The sequence below is a fragment of the Gigantopelta aegis genome, chromosome 1 (assembly GCF_016097555.1).
Source record: "Gigantopelta aegis isolate Gae_Host chromosome 1, Gae_host_genome, whole genome shotgun sequence".
Taxonomy (NCBI): domain Eukaryota; kingdom Metazoa; phylum Mollusca; class Gastropoda; order Neomphalida; family Peltospiridae; genus Gigantopelta; species Gigantopelta aegis.
Window position 1 is genome coordinate 45,908,436 of NC_054699.1, and position 13,139 is coordinate 45,921,574.

Here is a 13,139-nt window from a genome sequence, read left to right on the forward strand (position 1 = left end):
CGCGGATGTCGTGACGTAGCGGAAAGATGGGCACGAGTCATCCATTGACGACTGTGATTCAGGACCAATGATATGAATGAAATTACTGCAAGGGGATGTAACCACTTAATACCATTAACAGCTTTCATTGCACAATATTCACAAGTCAACAAATACAAACTGTCCTCAATGACCACTTGTTAATGATATAATTTATTTTATTATGACGAAATTTCAGGAATATGAAATGAAGACTATTGGTGTGAAAGGGGAGGGAACTCTTCATTTCAAATGATACGTATTGCACGTTAAACGGGCCAACTTGTAACTAAATTTTTTTCTATAACAACCCTGACTCGTAAAAACTATATCAACCACTTACTTACATAAGCGTACGGAGTGGGGTGGTGTGTGTATGTGTGTGGGGAGGGAGGGGGGGGGGGTGCTCCCCTAATGCTGGCGCAAAACGTCAAATTCGGGCAAAAATGACACGGATATTCGGACAAAATGTGCTAACCTGAGACTTTTTTTTTTTACCATGTATTTCCATCATTCTACACTCAAAATTAGTTGTCATCCATGTAAAAAAAACATGCATAGTGATTCGTTTGCAACCCTATATAGCTGTTTGGTAGTAATGCTAATATGACTAAATAACCCCCCCCCCCCCCCCCCCTTAGAAAATGGGAGCCCGTACGCCTATGCTTGCTTATCAATCGAAGGCCATACTTTCATAATTCGTTTTTTTTTTTTTTGTATTTTCCAGTTATTTTTAATATAATATTAAAACAAACTAATATTAACAGAATATACTACTTACCCATAATTAAAATGGTATGGGTTCGGTAAAAGCGGCTAAGAGTCTACCTAGCATGGATTGGACAGTGATAGGGAGCACCTAGTCTTTCACCCTAGACAAATACCAAAAAGTATTTTATTATGGTTTAAAATATCCCTTTTGGATATATACCACCAAATCAAATCCCATAGACGACAACAGTAACGCATGTGGCTAAAACTCCTACCTGCTGCGTATCAATCGACATATACACCACCCCTCGCCCTTAAAATGAATGAGACAAAATTGGGGGTCAAGCTGCTCATTTCAGAGATAACGGGTAGCGTCTATGACTACCCTAGTTCCGCACACAAATTTAGCACTTTTTTTACAGGTACCCCAAACATGTTTCAAATACAAAGGTTACTTGACACAGTGGTAGTAAATGGAATAAAATTGCATACATATTTTGCCCAGATGAAACGTTTTTTTTACAACCAACACACTCACATTTATCACCAATCACAGAATTTGTGGTATTAACTGTTCTATCAAATGTTCGGTGCACCTCGAACTTTGACTCAGACTCTTGTTATTTTTAGCTAAGTACTGCCCTGGGCCCCGTTCCACAAAGCGATCTTAGCACTAAGATCACCTTAAGTGCATATGTTAGCTGTGCAGTTACGGTGATCTTAGGGCTAAGATCGCTTCGTGGAACGGGGCCCTGGAATTTCACATTTGCAGTTCAAACATGTTTCAGTTAAAGGTACTTTCCTGAGTTTTAAAAGATTTCAGGAAATAAAATCATTTTAATTAGAAAACCATTACAATTCACTTACATTCTCGTCATATAATATGAATATCTCAATCACCAATTCATTTCTGCACATCGTAATGCTTTGTAGTATCTCGACCAAATGTTTGACATCCAATAGCCGATGGTTAATAAATCAATGTGTTCTAGTGGTGTCGTTAAACTAAACAAACTTTAACTTTATACATGTATATAAAACATAATAAGCAGCTATAAGAAGGCGGTGTGTTTGGGGGGGGGGGGGGGGGGGGGGGGGGCAAACAAAAGTGTTCAGTGTTTCTGCCAGAAAAAGAAATTTTGTGGTGTGACGCTATGGAATTAAATGCAACCACAGTCAACAGGGGATATGGGGACCCTCCCCTAGAAAGAAAATGGGTTACGTTTAGGGTTAGGGTTAAGAAAATCATACAATAATGATAAGAATAATTAAATCTGTCAAAAGGTTAACTAAAACATTTTTTTTTTTTTTTAAATAAAATAAAAAATAAAAAATTGGGTACGGCGCCATACCCATTTTACCATCTGGAAGAAACCCTGGTCTTGTAGGACCAAAACCTAAGGATAGCCTCCTTAATAAAAGGTTCTTCCAAATCAACCTTATTCAACTGTTCTTTAAGTGTCCGTGATGAAAACAATTTGGACTTAGTGATTTTGGGAACGGTCGACTACATCTTGAACGAATTTTTAATCCAAATACCGACTCCAAACCCTGAGTGAGTGCTCCGCAAGGCTCAATAGGTAGGTGTAAACCACTTGCACCGACAAGTGATCCATAACTGGTTCAACAAAAGCCATGGTTTGTACTATCCTGCCTGTGAAAAGAGCAAATAAGAGATCCCTTGCTGCTAATCGGAAAGAGTAGCTCATGTAGTGGCGACAGCGGGTTTCCTATCAAAATCTGTGTGGTCCTTAACCATATGTCTGACGCCATATAGCCGTAAATAAAATGTGTTGAGTGCGTCGTTAAATAAAACATGTCTTTCTTTCTTTACATCTTGAACGCGCTCACTCATTTCAACTTATTTTCGTGCTTATATCCAGTTAAGGTTCAAGCACGCTGTCTGGGCACACACACACACACACACACACACATATCTCAGCTATCTGGGCTGTCTGTCCAGGACAGTGGGTTAGTTGTTAGTTGGTTAGTGGTTAGTGAGAGAGAAGAGGGAGGGTGTAGTGGCCTACACCTACCCATTGAGCCCTTAAGGACTCGCTCAGGGTTGGAGCCGGAACCGGGCTGCGAACCCTGTACCTACCAGCCTGTAGTCCAATGGCTTAACCACTGCGCCACCAAGGCTGGTAACGCGCTCACATCCAGTCCTCGGAATTCAGATCATCTTGCGACGGCAATTGTGTACAAATAATGATCAAAATCTATTTTGCAACAGCTTTCTTCGTCGGCGCTGCTGATTGCCGTCGCGATGTTCGAGGGTTGCACATTATGAGACTCCGAGTTTGGAATGCGCTTTATTTGCAGGAGACAGACGCGGTTTTTGAGTTGTTGCTTTATTCAAAATATTTGATAAAAATTATGTAAACAAAGAAATCTAAGGTAGCAATCCTAAGATAAATTACTTGTTGAAAAAATAAATATTAAGACGTATAGTAGAAAGAGACATTTAAATTAGTAAAAACGAATATAATACTGAACTTTCACTAGAGATATACAATTGCCTCCCCCCTCTAGTCGTTAAACAAAATAAAAGTTTTGGAATTTCGCTAGCGAAAATTAACTAATGGTGCGTTTGTGTGTGTGTGTGTGTGTGTGTGTGTGTGTGTGTGTGTTTGCGTGCTCGCGTATGTGTGTTTGCGCACGAGTGAATGAAAGCATGTTAAAAACAAAATCACAGTTGTCTGGGCCTCGACCATAAATCTTTGTAAACATCTGAGGGGGCTTGCGCAATGTCGTATTTTCTCCAATTTTCACTAAAATCGGTTACCGCAAGACATCCACAAAACAGTCATTGATGACGATATTAGTCAGCTTACTGAACCCCGGTACGTCCTAAAAACAGTTTTGACTACCGAACGCGACCAGAGTGTCATATTCCAAGGGTTGTTTCCGCGGCAAATCAGTCAAGTTGGTATGACAAATTTCCTATGAGTTACTTTATAATGAGTTGTTTGGGGAGTAGCACTTCAGTGTCTCGGCTAATATAGTACGAGTCTAAACGGTGTTCAACATTTGACGATAGATACGAGGAAAATGGATTTTAAACTAACTTATTTATTACAGGTAAGTTGTGTAGTTCATTTGTTAATGGTTTATCATTCTTAGCTTTTGAGAGTTTAAAATCTGCTTATGATGTCTACATGATAATAACGTTCAAGTTATATAAGAAACAAAATTAACAACACAATATTCAGATAATTATTTATTAATGCTATTTATTATTAAACCCAAAGTATATTTAGTTAGAAGTAAACTAATGGTATATTAAGGGACTCTTAAGACATTTTTTTTTTATTATATTCATATAAAGAAGAATTAAGAAGTTTGTCTTGTTTAACGATACCACTAGAGCACATTGATTTGTTAATGATCGGCTATGGGATGTCAAACATTTGTTAATTTTGACATATAGTCTTAGAGAGAAAACACGCTACATTTTAACATTAGTAGCAAGGTCTCTTTTATATGCATCATCCCACAGACATGATAGCACATACCTCGGCCTTTGATATACCAGTTGTGGTGCACTGGCTGGAACGAGAAATATCCCAATGGGTCCACTGACGATGATCGATCCTAGACAGACCGCGCATCAGGCAAATAAGAATTAATGTAAATATGAATACTGTAGTAATAACAGTATAAATAAAATTGTATTTAAGAAAAGATTTTAAAATGGCAACAAACTCGGGATAGTCTCTTTAAGATATCCTACAAAAGTTATAATTTGAATATCATTATTTCCGAATAAAGCCTGACTAGTGAAAAACTACCGAATAGCAGCTAACAATCCTTTAGATGCACTTTCCCACATATTAGGGCCACATATACCACTGCGTTCAATATAAAATCCGTATCGTATTGCTTCGGTTGGAAAAAACTCGTCTAATCGACGAGGTGAAACGATCCTACGCTCTCTTGCACTTCAGACGAGCTTAGTACAAAAAAGATCTCATGGCCATGATTAGAAGGCAAATCAACAGTTGATGTATATACTTCAGACTACAGTAAAATATCTCATGACCATGATTAGAAGGCAAATCAACAGTTGATGTATTTACTTCAGACTACAGTAAAATATCTCATGGCCATGATTAGAAGGCAAATCAACAGTTGATGTATATACTTCAGACTACAGTAAAATATCCTATGACCATGAATAGAAAGCAAATCAACAGTTGATGTATTTAAGTGCCAAATTGTTCAAAGCAGGGTTAAGTTAATCCTGGGTTAGCCTCATAGTAAAATGAATCTTTATATTAAAAAAAATGTATTTGATTATGCTGTTCTAAGGCAAGGTTCAATATATGTTTTCAATTTTTTTTTTTAGGTCATTTAATATCTGGTTTGATCATTTCTCTTAACCATTGGTTAAGCAAACTAACGTAGTTATTTAATATCTAGTTTTAATAATTTCTCTTAACCAGTGATTTTTTTGGGGGAAAGGGACACAGAATGTGAAGTAATGCAAGTGATGAAAAGCTATATATTGTGAGAAAACAAACACCAAGACTTTGTGAATTTGTTAAACATTAAAATTAGTTTTTCGGGCAGCTATGATTTTGGACTTAGTTTTTGTCATCATGTTTTCCTTTCTGGATTTTAAAAATTATTATTTTTTATAACTATTTACTGTAATGGAATAGGAGGTATATAACATCTGTTTGTTTTGACAAATATATGGAGATTGCCAAATTGAATGACAAAATGAAACGTACACGTAAATAATTTATTACTTTGTATTTTTTAACATTAATGTAAATAAATAAATAAATAAATAAATAAATACATTTAAATCAGTGAATATTTAGAACGATTCTAGCACAAACGTCAAGAAAAGCGTATTGACTAGTGGGTGTCAAAGAAACGTAAAGAAACGTAAAGAAACGTAAAGAAACCAGTAGATAGTAATCATAATATATTAAAATTCAAGAATTAAACAAAAACAGCGGACAAAGCTGCAGTGTATAAAACTATCATAGACTAGATAATGAAATATTTAAAATTTTAAATAAAATCCAGTTTTCTCCAAAGGGTATAAAACCAAAAGTGGATAGAACCGAAATGAAAAGTGCATTTTAAAACAAGTAAATACATGTAAATCAATATAAAACTAACAATGAAGCAAGAAACAAACTCATTGAAATTAATTTAAATAACAAACTAAATAAAATTAATTTAACTAACTAAATAAATAAATAAATCAAAAGCTAAATAAATGCTAACCAACCAACCAACCAACCAACGAAGGAACTAAGGAACTAAATATATAAATATATAAATAAATAAGTACAAAATTTAAAAACCCTATCTAACTAACTAACTAACGAAGTAAATAAATAAAATGAATGAATCAAAATGAATGAATGAATGAATGAATAACGGAATGGCTGACTGAATTAGTGACTGACTGACTGAATGAAGGAAGGAAGGAAGGAGGGAATAAATAAATGAATGAATAAATAAATAAATAAATAAATAAATAAATAAATAAAATGAATGAATGAAGGAATGAATATAACCCGACAAGTGACTGGCGGTTTGACCTTGAAGTAAAAGTGCAATTCGCTATTCTCACGTTTCAGGTTTTCCTGTACGCGTGCCTCGTCAACAGTGCACCGGAATCGCCGCCTCATTACCCCCGAGCTTCGCCGAAGAAACCCGAATCGGCAACGAAGAAACTTTTCCCGGACCCGAAACTGGGGTTCAAATCTCTGGACAAGTACACCAACTTGACGATAGATCAACTCATCACAAACGCGCTGGGTGGCATAGATGGTAAGATAGCAGGCGCGGATTCCGGCGGGGGCTCAAGAGGAAGGTCCCCCTCCCTATTTCCCCTATTTGTGGTCGAACAATATATATATTGCAGAATACCGGCCTCGGTGGTGTCGTGGTTAAGCAATTGGACATAAGGCTGGTAGGTACAGCGTTCGCAGTTCTGTACCGGCTCCCACTCAGAGCGAGTTTTAATAACTCAATGGGTAGGTGTAAGACCACTACCCCCCCCCCCCCCCCCCCTCTCTCTCTCTCTCTCTCTCTCTCTCTCTCTCTCTGCTCTGCGTCTCTCTCTGTCTCTCTCTGACCATCATCATCAGCTATTGGATGTCAAATATTTGGTGTTATAGACATATAGTTTTAGATAAGAAACACGCTACATTTTTTATATTAATAGCAGGGGATCTTTTATATGCACCATCCCACAGACTAGATATCACATACCACGGCCTTTGATATACCAGTCGTGATGCACTGGCTTCCAACCAGTACTTCGTGGCTTGTTTATCATTGGTTTTAATATAAGCTACCCTGTCAGTAGTAAGATCGCTAGCCAGAGGCAGACACAGGGATTTGACAAGGGTGTGTGAAATGTTTTAATATAAGCTACCCTGTCAGTAGTAAGATCGCTAGCCAGAGGCAGACACAGGGATTTGACAAGGGTGTGTGAAATGTTTTAATATAAGCTACCCTGTCAGTAGTAAGATCGCTAGCCAGAGGCAGACACAGGGATTTGACAAGGGTGTGTGAAATGTTTGGTGCGCGATGTGCACAATGCCGAAAGATATGATCCTACATTTTAGACAAATACATCGACAAAGAAGGAGGAAAGGAAATGTTTTATTTAACGACGCACTCAACACATTTTATTTACTGTTATATGGCGTCGGACATATGATTATTGACCACACAGATATTGAGAGAGAAAACTCGCTGTCGCCACTTCACGGGCTACTCTTTTCGATTAACAGCAAGGGGTATTTTATATGCACCATCCCACAGACAGGATAGCATATACCACGGCCTTTGATATACCAGTCATGGTGCACTGGCTGGAGCGAGAAATAGCCCAATGGGTCCACCGACGGGTCGACAAAAAAATACAGTATCTGTCAAAACAGGGATTGCTCACCCATGCACCCCTGTATCCACCCTTGCTTATTGCTGACCTGTGTGAGCAATCTAGGTTTGTTGTGGTTAAACGAAGAGTAAACGTGCAAAATCTGTGTTTTGTTTTTAAACAAATGGCGCGGTCAATCTTGGTTACTATAAAATCTGCACCAAGTCGCAGTCCATATGCAGAAATCATTTTAACTTTCCTCAACTACATCAAACCATCGGGAAAATCGTCGTTACTCTGCGGAAATCACGAAATGTTACATATTTTATATGAACCAATCTTTACCAATATATTTGACACGTGTGTGTGTGTGGAGGGGGGGGGGGGGGTCCGTAAAACGTACGTGCTATAACTTGTGATGTCGTTGTTGCAGTTGCTGCCAATAAGATGATGTCTCCAGGAGGAAAGATCTTGGCTGAACTGGACATGGTGTTGACAGAGGAACAGTTTCTGGGGCTGTACGAGTTCCCGTCAAGGTAGGCGAAGTTTTTATTGTTTTCTAATAATTTTTATCAAAGAAAACTTAAGATGTGTGGTGTTGTGTGTGTGTGTGTGTGTGTATGTGTGTATGTGTGTGTGTGTGTGTGTGTGTGTGTCCCACTTCAGAGCTATTTGGTTAGTATATAATTCAAAGTAATTAGAGCACAGTGATATAGGTTTATCCAGGTCGATAAAAAAGGACACATTTCGTATATTGTTGGGGGTCATCCCACCCCAGCTTGATACGGCCCCGAAGTTGTTACTTGACCTATAGTCGTGTTGGGATGGAAACTGCAGGTAACGTATATTACATTACATCATTTATATTATTAACTTATTTTGTTTTATTGCTTCGTTCTAGCGACCTCAACATAAACATTACAAGTGGAGTTGAGTTAAAAAGCAAACACCGACCCAGGAACAAAGGTCGAAAGAAACGAAAAGTTCTCCGTGATTCTCGTCTGCGCTGGACCAAAGGAGAAATTGTGTATCAGTTTGCTACAGGTCATTTCGGTGAGTAAACCCAGCTGCTTCATTTACTTTGACATTTTCCCATATTATAGTCTTAGAGAGGAAACCCGCTACCTCTTTTCCATTAGTAGCAAGGGATCTTTTATGTGCACCTTCCCACAGGCAGGATAGAACTTACGTGCATTGGCTGGAACGAGAAATAGCCCAATGGGCCCACCGACGGGGATCTATCCTAGAGCGATCGCGCATCTGCTGAGCGCTGTACCATTGGGCTATGTCCCGCCCCGAAGCGGAGGTATAACTTATACTATTAGAGCACATAGTCTACACGAGTTTATGGGTGTGGTTATGCGTGGGGGTGGGGGTGGGGGCCGGGGTTTAGCTCAGTCGGTTGAGTGCTCGCTTGAGGTGCTTGTGTCGCAGGATCGAACCACCTCGGTGGATCCATTCACCTGGTTGGGCTTTTTCTTGTTCCAATCATTGCACCACAACTGGACAAAGGCTGTGGTATGTGCTTTCTTGTCTGTGGGAGAGTGCATATAAAATATCCCTTGCTGCATTAGAAAAAAATGTAGCGGGTTTCCTCTGATGACTATGTGTCAGAATTACCAAATGTTTGACATCCAATAGCTCATGATTAATTCGTCAATGTGTTCTAGTGGTGTCGTTAAACAAACCAAAACAAACTTTAAACTTTGATTATAAAATACTGCTATAATTAAATAACGTGTGAGAAATATACAGCTGTTATAGCCCGGAATCCGACATGATAGCTTGTGGCTCTGTTTATTATTATTACAATTATTATTATTATTATTATTATTATTATTATTATTATTATTTTCATACACACCCGTTGGTGAGAACATCATGTGCTATTTTTGATAACACATACTTGTTTACACATGCACAGGTGTTAACAATTTCAAGACGTACGACTGGCTGCTCCTAGGTGATGACCAGGTCACCACTGCCATGCGTGCAATAAAAAAACCCAGCACGATGAAAATCGATTACACTGTGACGTATAATTAACCTGGCAATCACGTGTCTGTGACGCGTAAGGCAGCTTCAAGTGCAAAGGGTTGTAAATATCTATTAGTCGATAAAGATGTTAAAATGTGCTTAAACCCTGGTTTTTAATGATATGTAAGAAATAGATAGATAGATATCATTTATCTCACAACTCGTCAGATACACTTTAAAACAACTCGTATCATAAATGGTATCTAACGACCACTCATGTATTATTCTCTATATTGCAGACCGAAAGGAACGCTTTATGATAAAGCAGGCGATGGTGGAGTGGGAGCGCTACACGTGTCTGAAATTCCGACAGGCCACCAGCGCTGACAGAAACCTCATCAGGTTCCAGAATGGAGAGGGGTGCGTATACACAGTTTAACTTTACAATGGAGAGGGGTGCGTATACACAGTTTAACTTTACAGTGGAGAGGGTGCGTATACACAGTTTAAGTTTACAGTGGAGAGGGGTGCGTATACACAGTTTAAGTTTACAGTGGAGGGGTGCGTGTACACAGTTTAACTTTACATTGGAGAGGGGTGCGTATACACAGTTTAACTTTACATTGGAGAGGGGTGCGTATACATACTTTAACTTTACAGCGAGGAGGGTGGGGGGTGGGGGGGTGCGTATACACACTTTAAATGCATATGATTTTAGACGAAATACACAACCCGTTGTGGTTATATCAATACATATATCTGATTTCAGACGAAATACACAACTCGTGGTTATATCTCTACATATATCTGATTTCAGACTAACTACACAACTCGTGGTTATATCTCTACATATATCTGATTTCAGACTAAATACACAACTCGTGGTGGTTGTATCTCTACATATATCTGATTTCAGACTAAATACACAACTCGTGGTGGTTGTATCTCTACATATATCTGATTTCAGACTAAATACACAACTCGTTGTGGTTGTATCTCTACATATATCTGATTTCAGACTAAATACACAACTCGTGGTTATATCTCTACATATATCTGATTTCAGAAGAAATACACAACTCGTGGTGGTTATATCTGTACATATATCTTATTTCAGACTAAATACACAACTCGTGGTGGTTATATCTCTACATATATCTGATTTCAGACTAACTACACAACTCGTGGTTATATCTCTACATATATCTGATTTCAGACTAAATACACAACTCGTGGTGGTTATATCTCTACATATATCTGATTTCAGACTAAATACACAACTCGTGGTGATCATATCTGTACATATATCTGATTTCGGACTAAATACACAACTCGTGGTGGTTATATCTGTACATATATCTGATTTCAGACTAAATACACAACTCGTGGTGGTTGTATCTCTACATATATCTGATTTCAGACTAAATACACAACTCGTGGTGATCATATCTGTACATATATCTGATTTCGGACTAAATACACAACTCGTGGTGGTTATATCTGTACATATATCTGATTTCAGACTAAATACACAACTCGTGGTTATATCTCTACATATATCTGATTTCAGACTAACTACACAACTCGTGGCTATATCTCTATATATATCTGATTTCAGACTAAATACACAACTCGTGGTGGTTGTATGTCTACATATATCTGATTTCAGACTAAATACACAACTCGTGGTGGTTATATCTCTACATATATCTGATTTCAGACTAAATACACAACTCGTTGTGGTTATATCTCTACATATATCTGATTTCAGACTAAATACACAACTCGTGGTGGTTATATCTCTACATATATCTGATATCAAACTAAATACACAACTCGTGGTGGTTATATCTCTACATATATCTGATTTCAGACTAACTACACAACTCGTAGTTATATTGCTACATATATCTGATTTCAGACTAAATACACAACTCGTGGTGGTTATATCTCTACATATATCTGATTTCAGACTAAATACACAACTCGTGGTGATTATATCTGTACATATATCTGATTTCAGACTAAATACACAACTCGTGGTTATATCTCTACATATATCTGATTTCAGATGCAACTCTCAGATCGGGATGGTTGGTGGTGTGCAGGTTCTAAACCTTGAGGCGCCCGGATGTAGATTCGTGAGTGCCGTTCAACTTTAGTCAGTTGAGAATAAGAGTTACTTCTGTTTAGTTTGGATGGGTTAAAGTGGCTGATGCGAAAAACTAAAGAAACAGCAATAATCAACAAAATATTTAAATACCCTACAAACAAAAATAACAGAAAAACAGTACCACAGACATATACACGTCTTGTTGATTAAGCAGTTGAATACAATTTAAATGAATGGATGAGTTAAAGTTTGTTTTGTTTAGAACATATTGATTTGTTAATCATCAGTTATTGGATGTTACACATTTGGTAATTCTGGCATGTTGGAATGAATGAAAACTAAATAAACAAATATATAATTGAAATAAATAAATAAATTAATTATTACATAAACTAAAATCAACTTAAATTAAATTAAATTAAAATTAAATTAAATTAATTAATACAATTAATTAATTAATTAAAACATAAAATAAAATGAAATAAAATTAATTAATTAAAATAATTAATACATAAATATTGAATTTAATTTAATTGAATGAATGAATGAATGAATAAATAAATAAATAAATAAATAAATACATTTATTAATTAAATAATAAATTAATTCATTAATGTAATTACATGTATTTACAAGCATGTATTTTTACATCGCGAAATCACGCAGGACGTGTTTTCTTGGCTCGTGTGTCTTCTAACGGTGACCTGGTTTCTAAACCACAATATAGACATGGCAGGAATAGAAGACACTAGAGGTGGGTTTTTTCTCTGAACTTGAACGTGTGTTGATAATTTCAGAGAGGTCTGTACCTTCACGAGATCGGCCACGCCATTGGCCTGGTTCACGAACATCAGCTACCGAACCGTGACAACTACATCGACATCCTCTACCAGAACGTGGCGCCGCACATGCGCGTTTGGTTCAACAAGTACAACCGGAACAAGGTGGACCAAGACAATGTCGATTATGAATATTCATCAGTGATGCATTATGGGATTACGGTAAGTGAAAACATAGTTTAAACGTTTTAGTCTCAACTTTGTCAAGTAAAAAGGCGAGATATAGATATTCTTTTTCCGATTGCGGCGGCGTCAACTTAGAAATTTGCGTTGAAGTATTCTTTTCTCACAAATTATAGACTGTCCTTATAATTAGCTGATTTTGGCCAAATTTGGCAACAAAAAGTGGCCAAAATGGTAATTCTGTCTAAAGTGTGAGCAACAAGCCTACTAATTTTGGAATCAGGACCACTATTAACTTAAAGTAGGCTTGTCAAACCTTCCTTACCAAAATAACCATCTAACTCTTTGAGCACGTCGTCGTCGTCATCACCAACTTCTTCTTCTTCATCTTCTTCGTCTTCTTTCTTCTTCTTCTTCTTCTTTTTCTTCATCATCTTCTTCTTCTTCTTCTTCTGCATTAAAGCATTATACTTGAAGTCCAGTTGTGTTGACAGATAAATCA

General features: G+C 37.3%; 1 protein-coding gene across 4 annotated transcripts in view; it reads left to right on the top strand.

Annotated features, from left to right (window-relative positions):
* Nucleotides 1-3,463: 3,463 nt before the first annotated feature.
* LOC121375907 (zinc metalloproteinase nas-14-like) overlaps nucleotides 3,464-13,139 on the top strand; it is a 29,614-nt gene continuing 19,938 nt past the window's right edge. For 3 of the 4 annotated variants that reach the window (XM_041503612.1, XM_041503619.1, XM_041503627.1), the window contains exons 1-2: nucleotides 9,840-11,703; nucleotides 12,473-12,676. In XM_041503612.1, the coding sequence (XP_041359546.1) occupies nucleotides 9,973-11,703; nucleotides 12,473-12,676 (1,935 nt within the window). In that variant the 5' untranslated portion in view covers nucleotides 9,840-9,972. Of the gene's footprint in view, nucleotides 3,811-6,332; nucleotides 6,526-8,018; nucleotides 8,122-8,486; nucleotides 8,639-9,839; nucleotides 11,704-12,472; nucleotides 12,677-13,139 lie in introns of those variants that run through there. The other variant, XM_041503636.1, reaches the window with a different exon arrangement.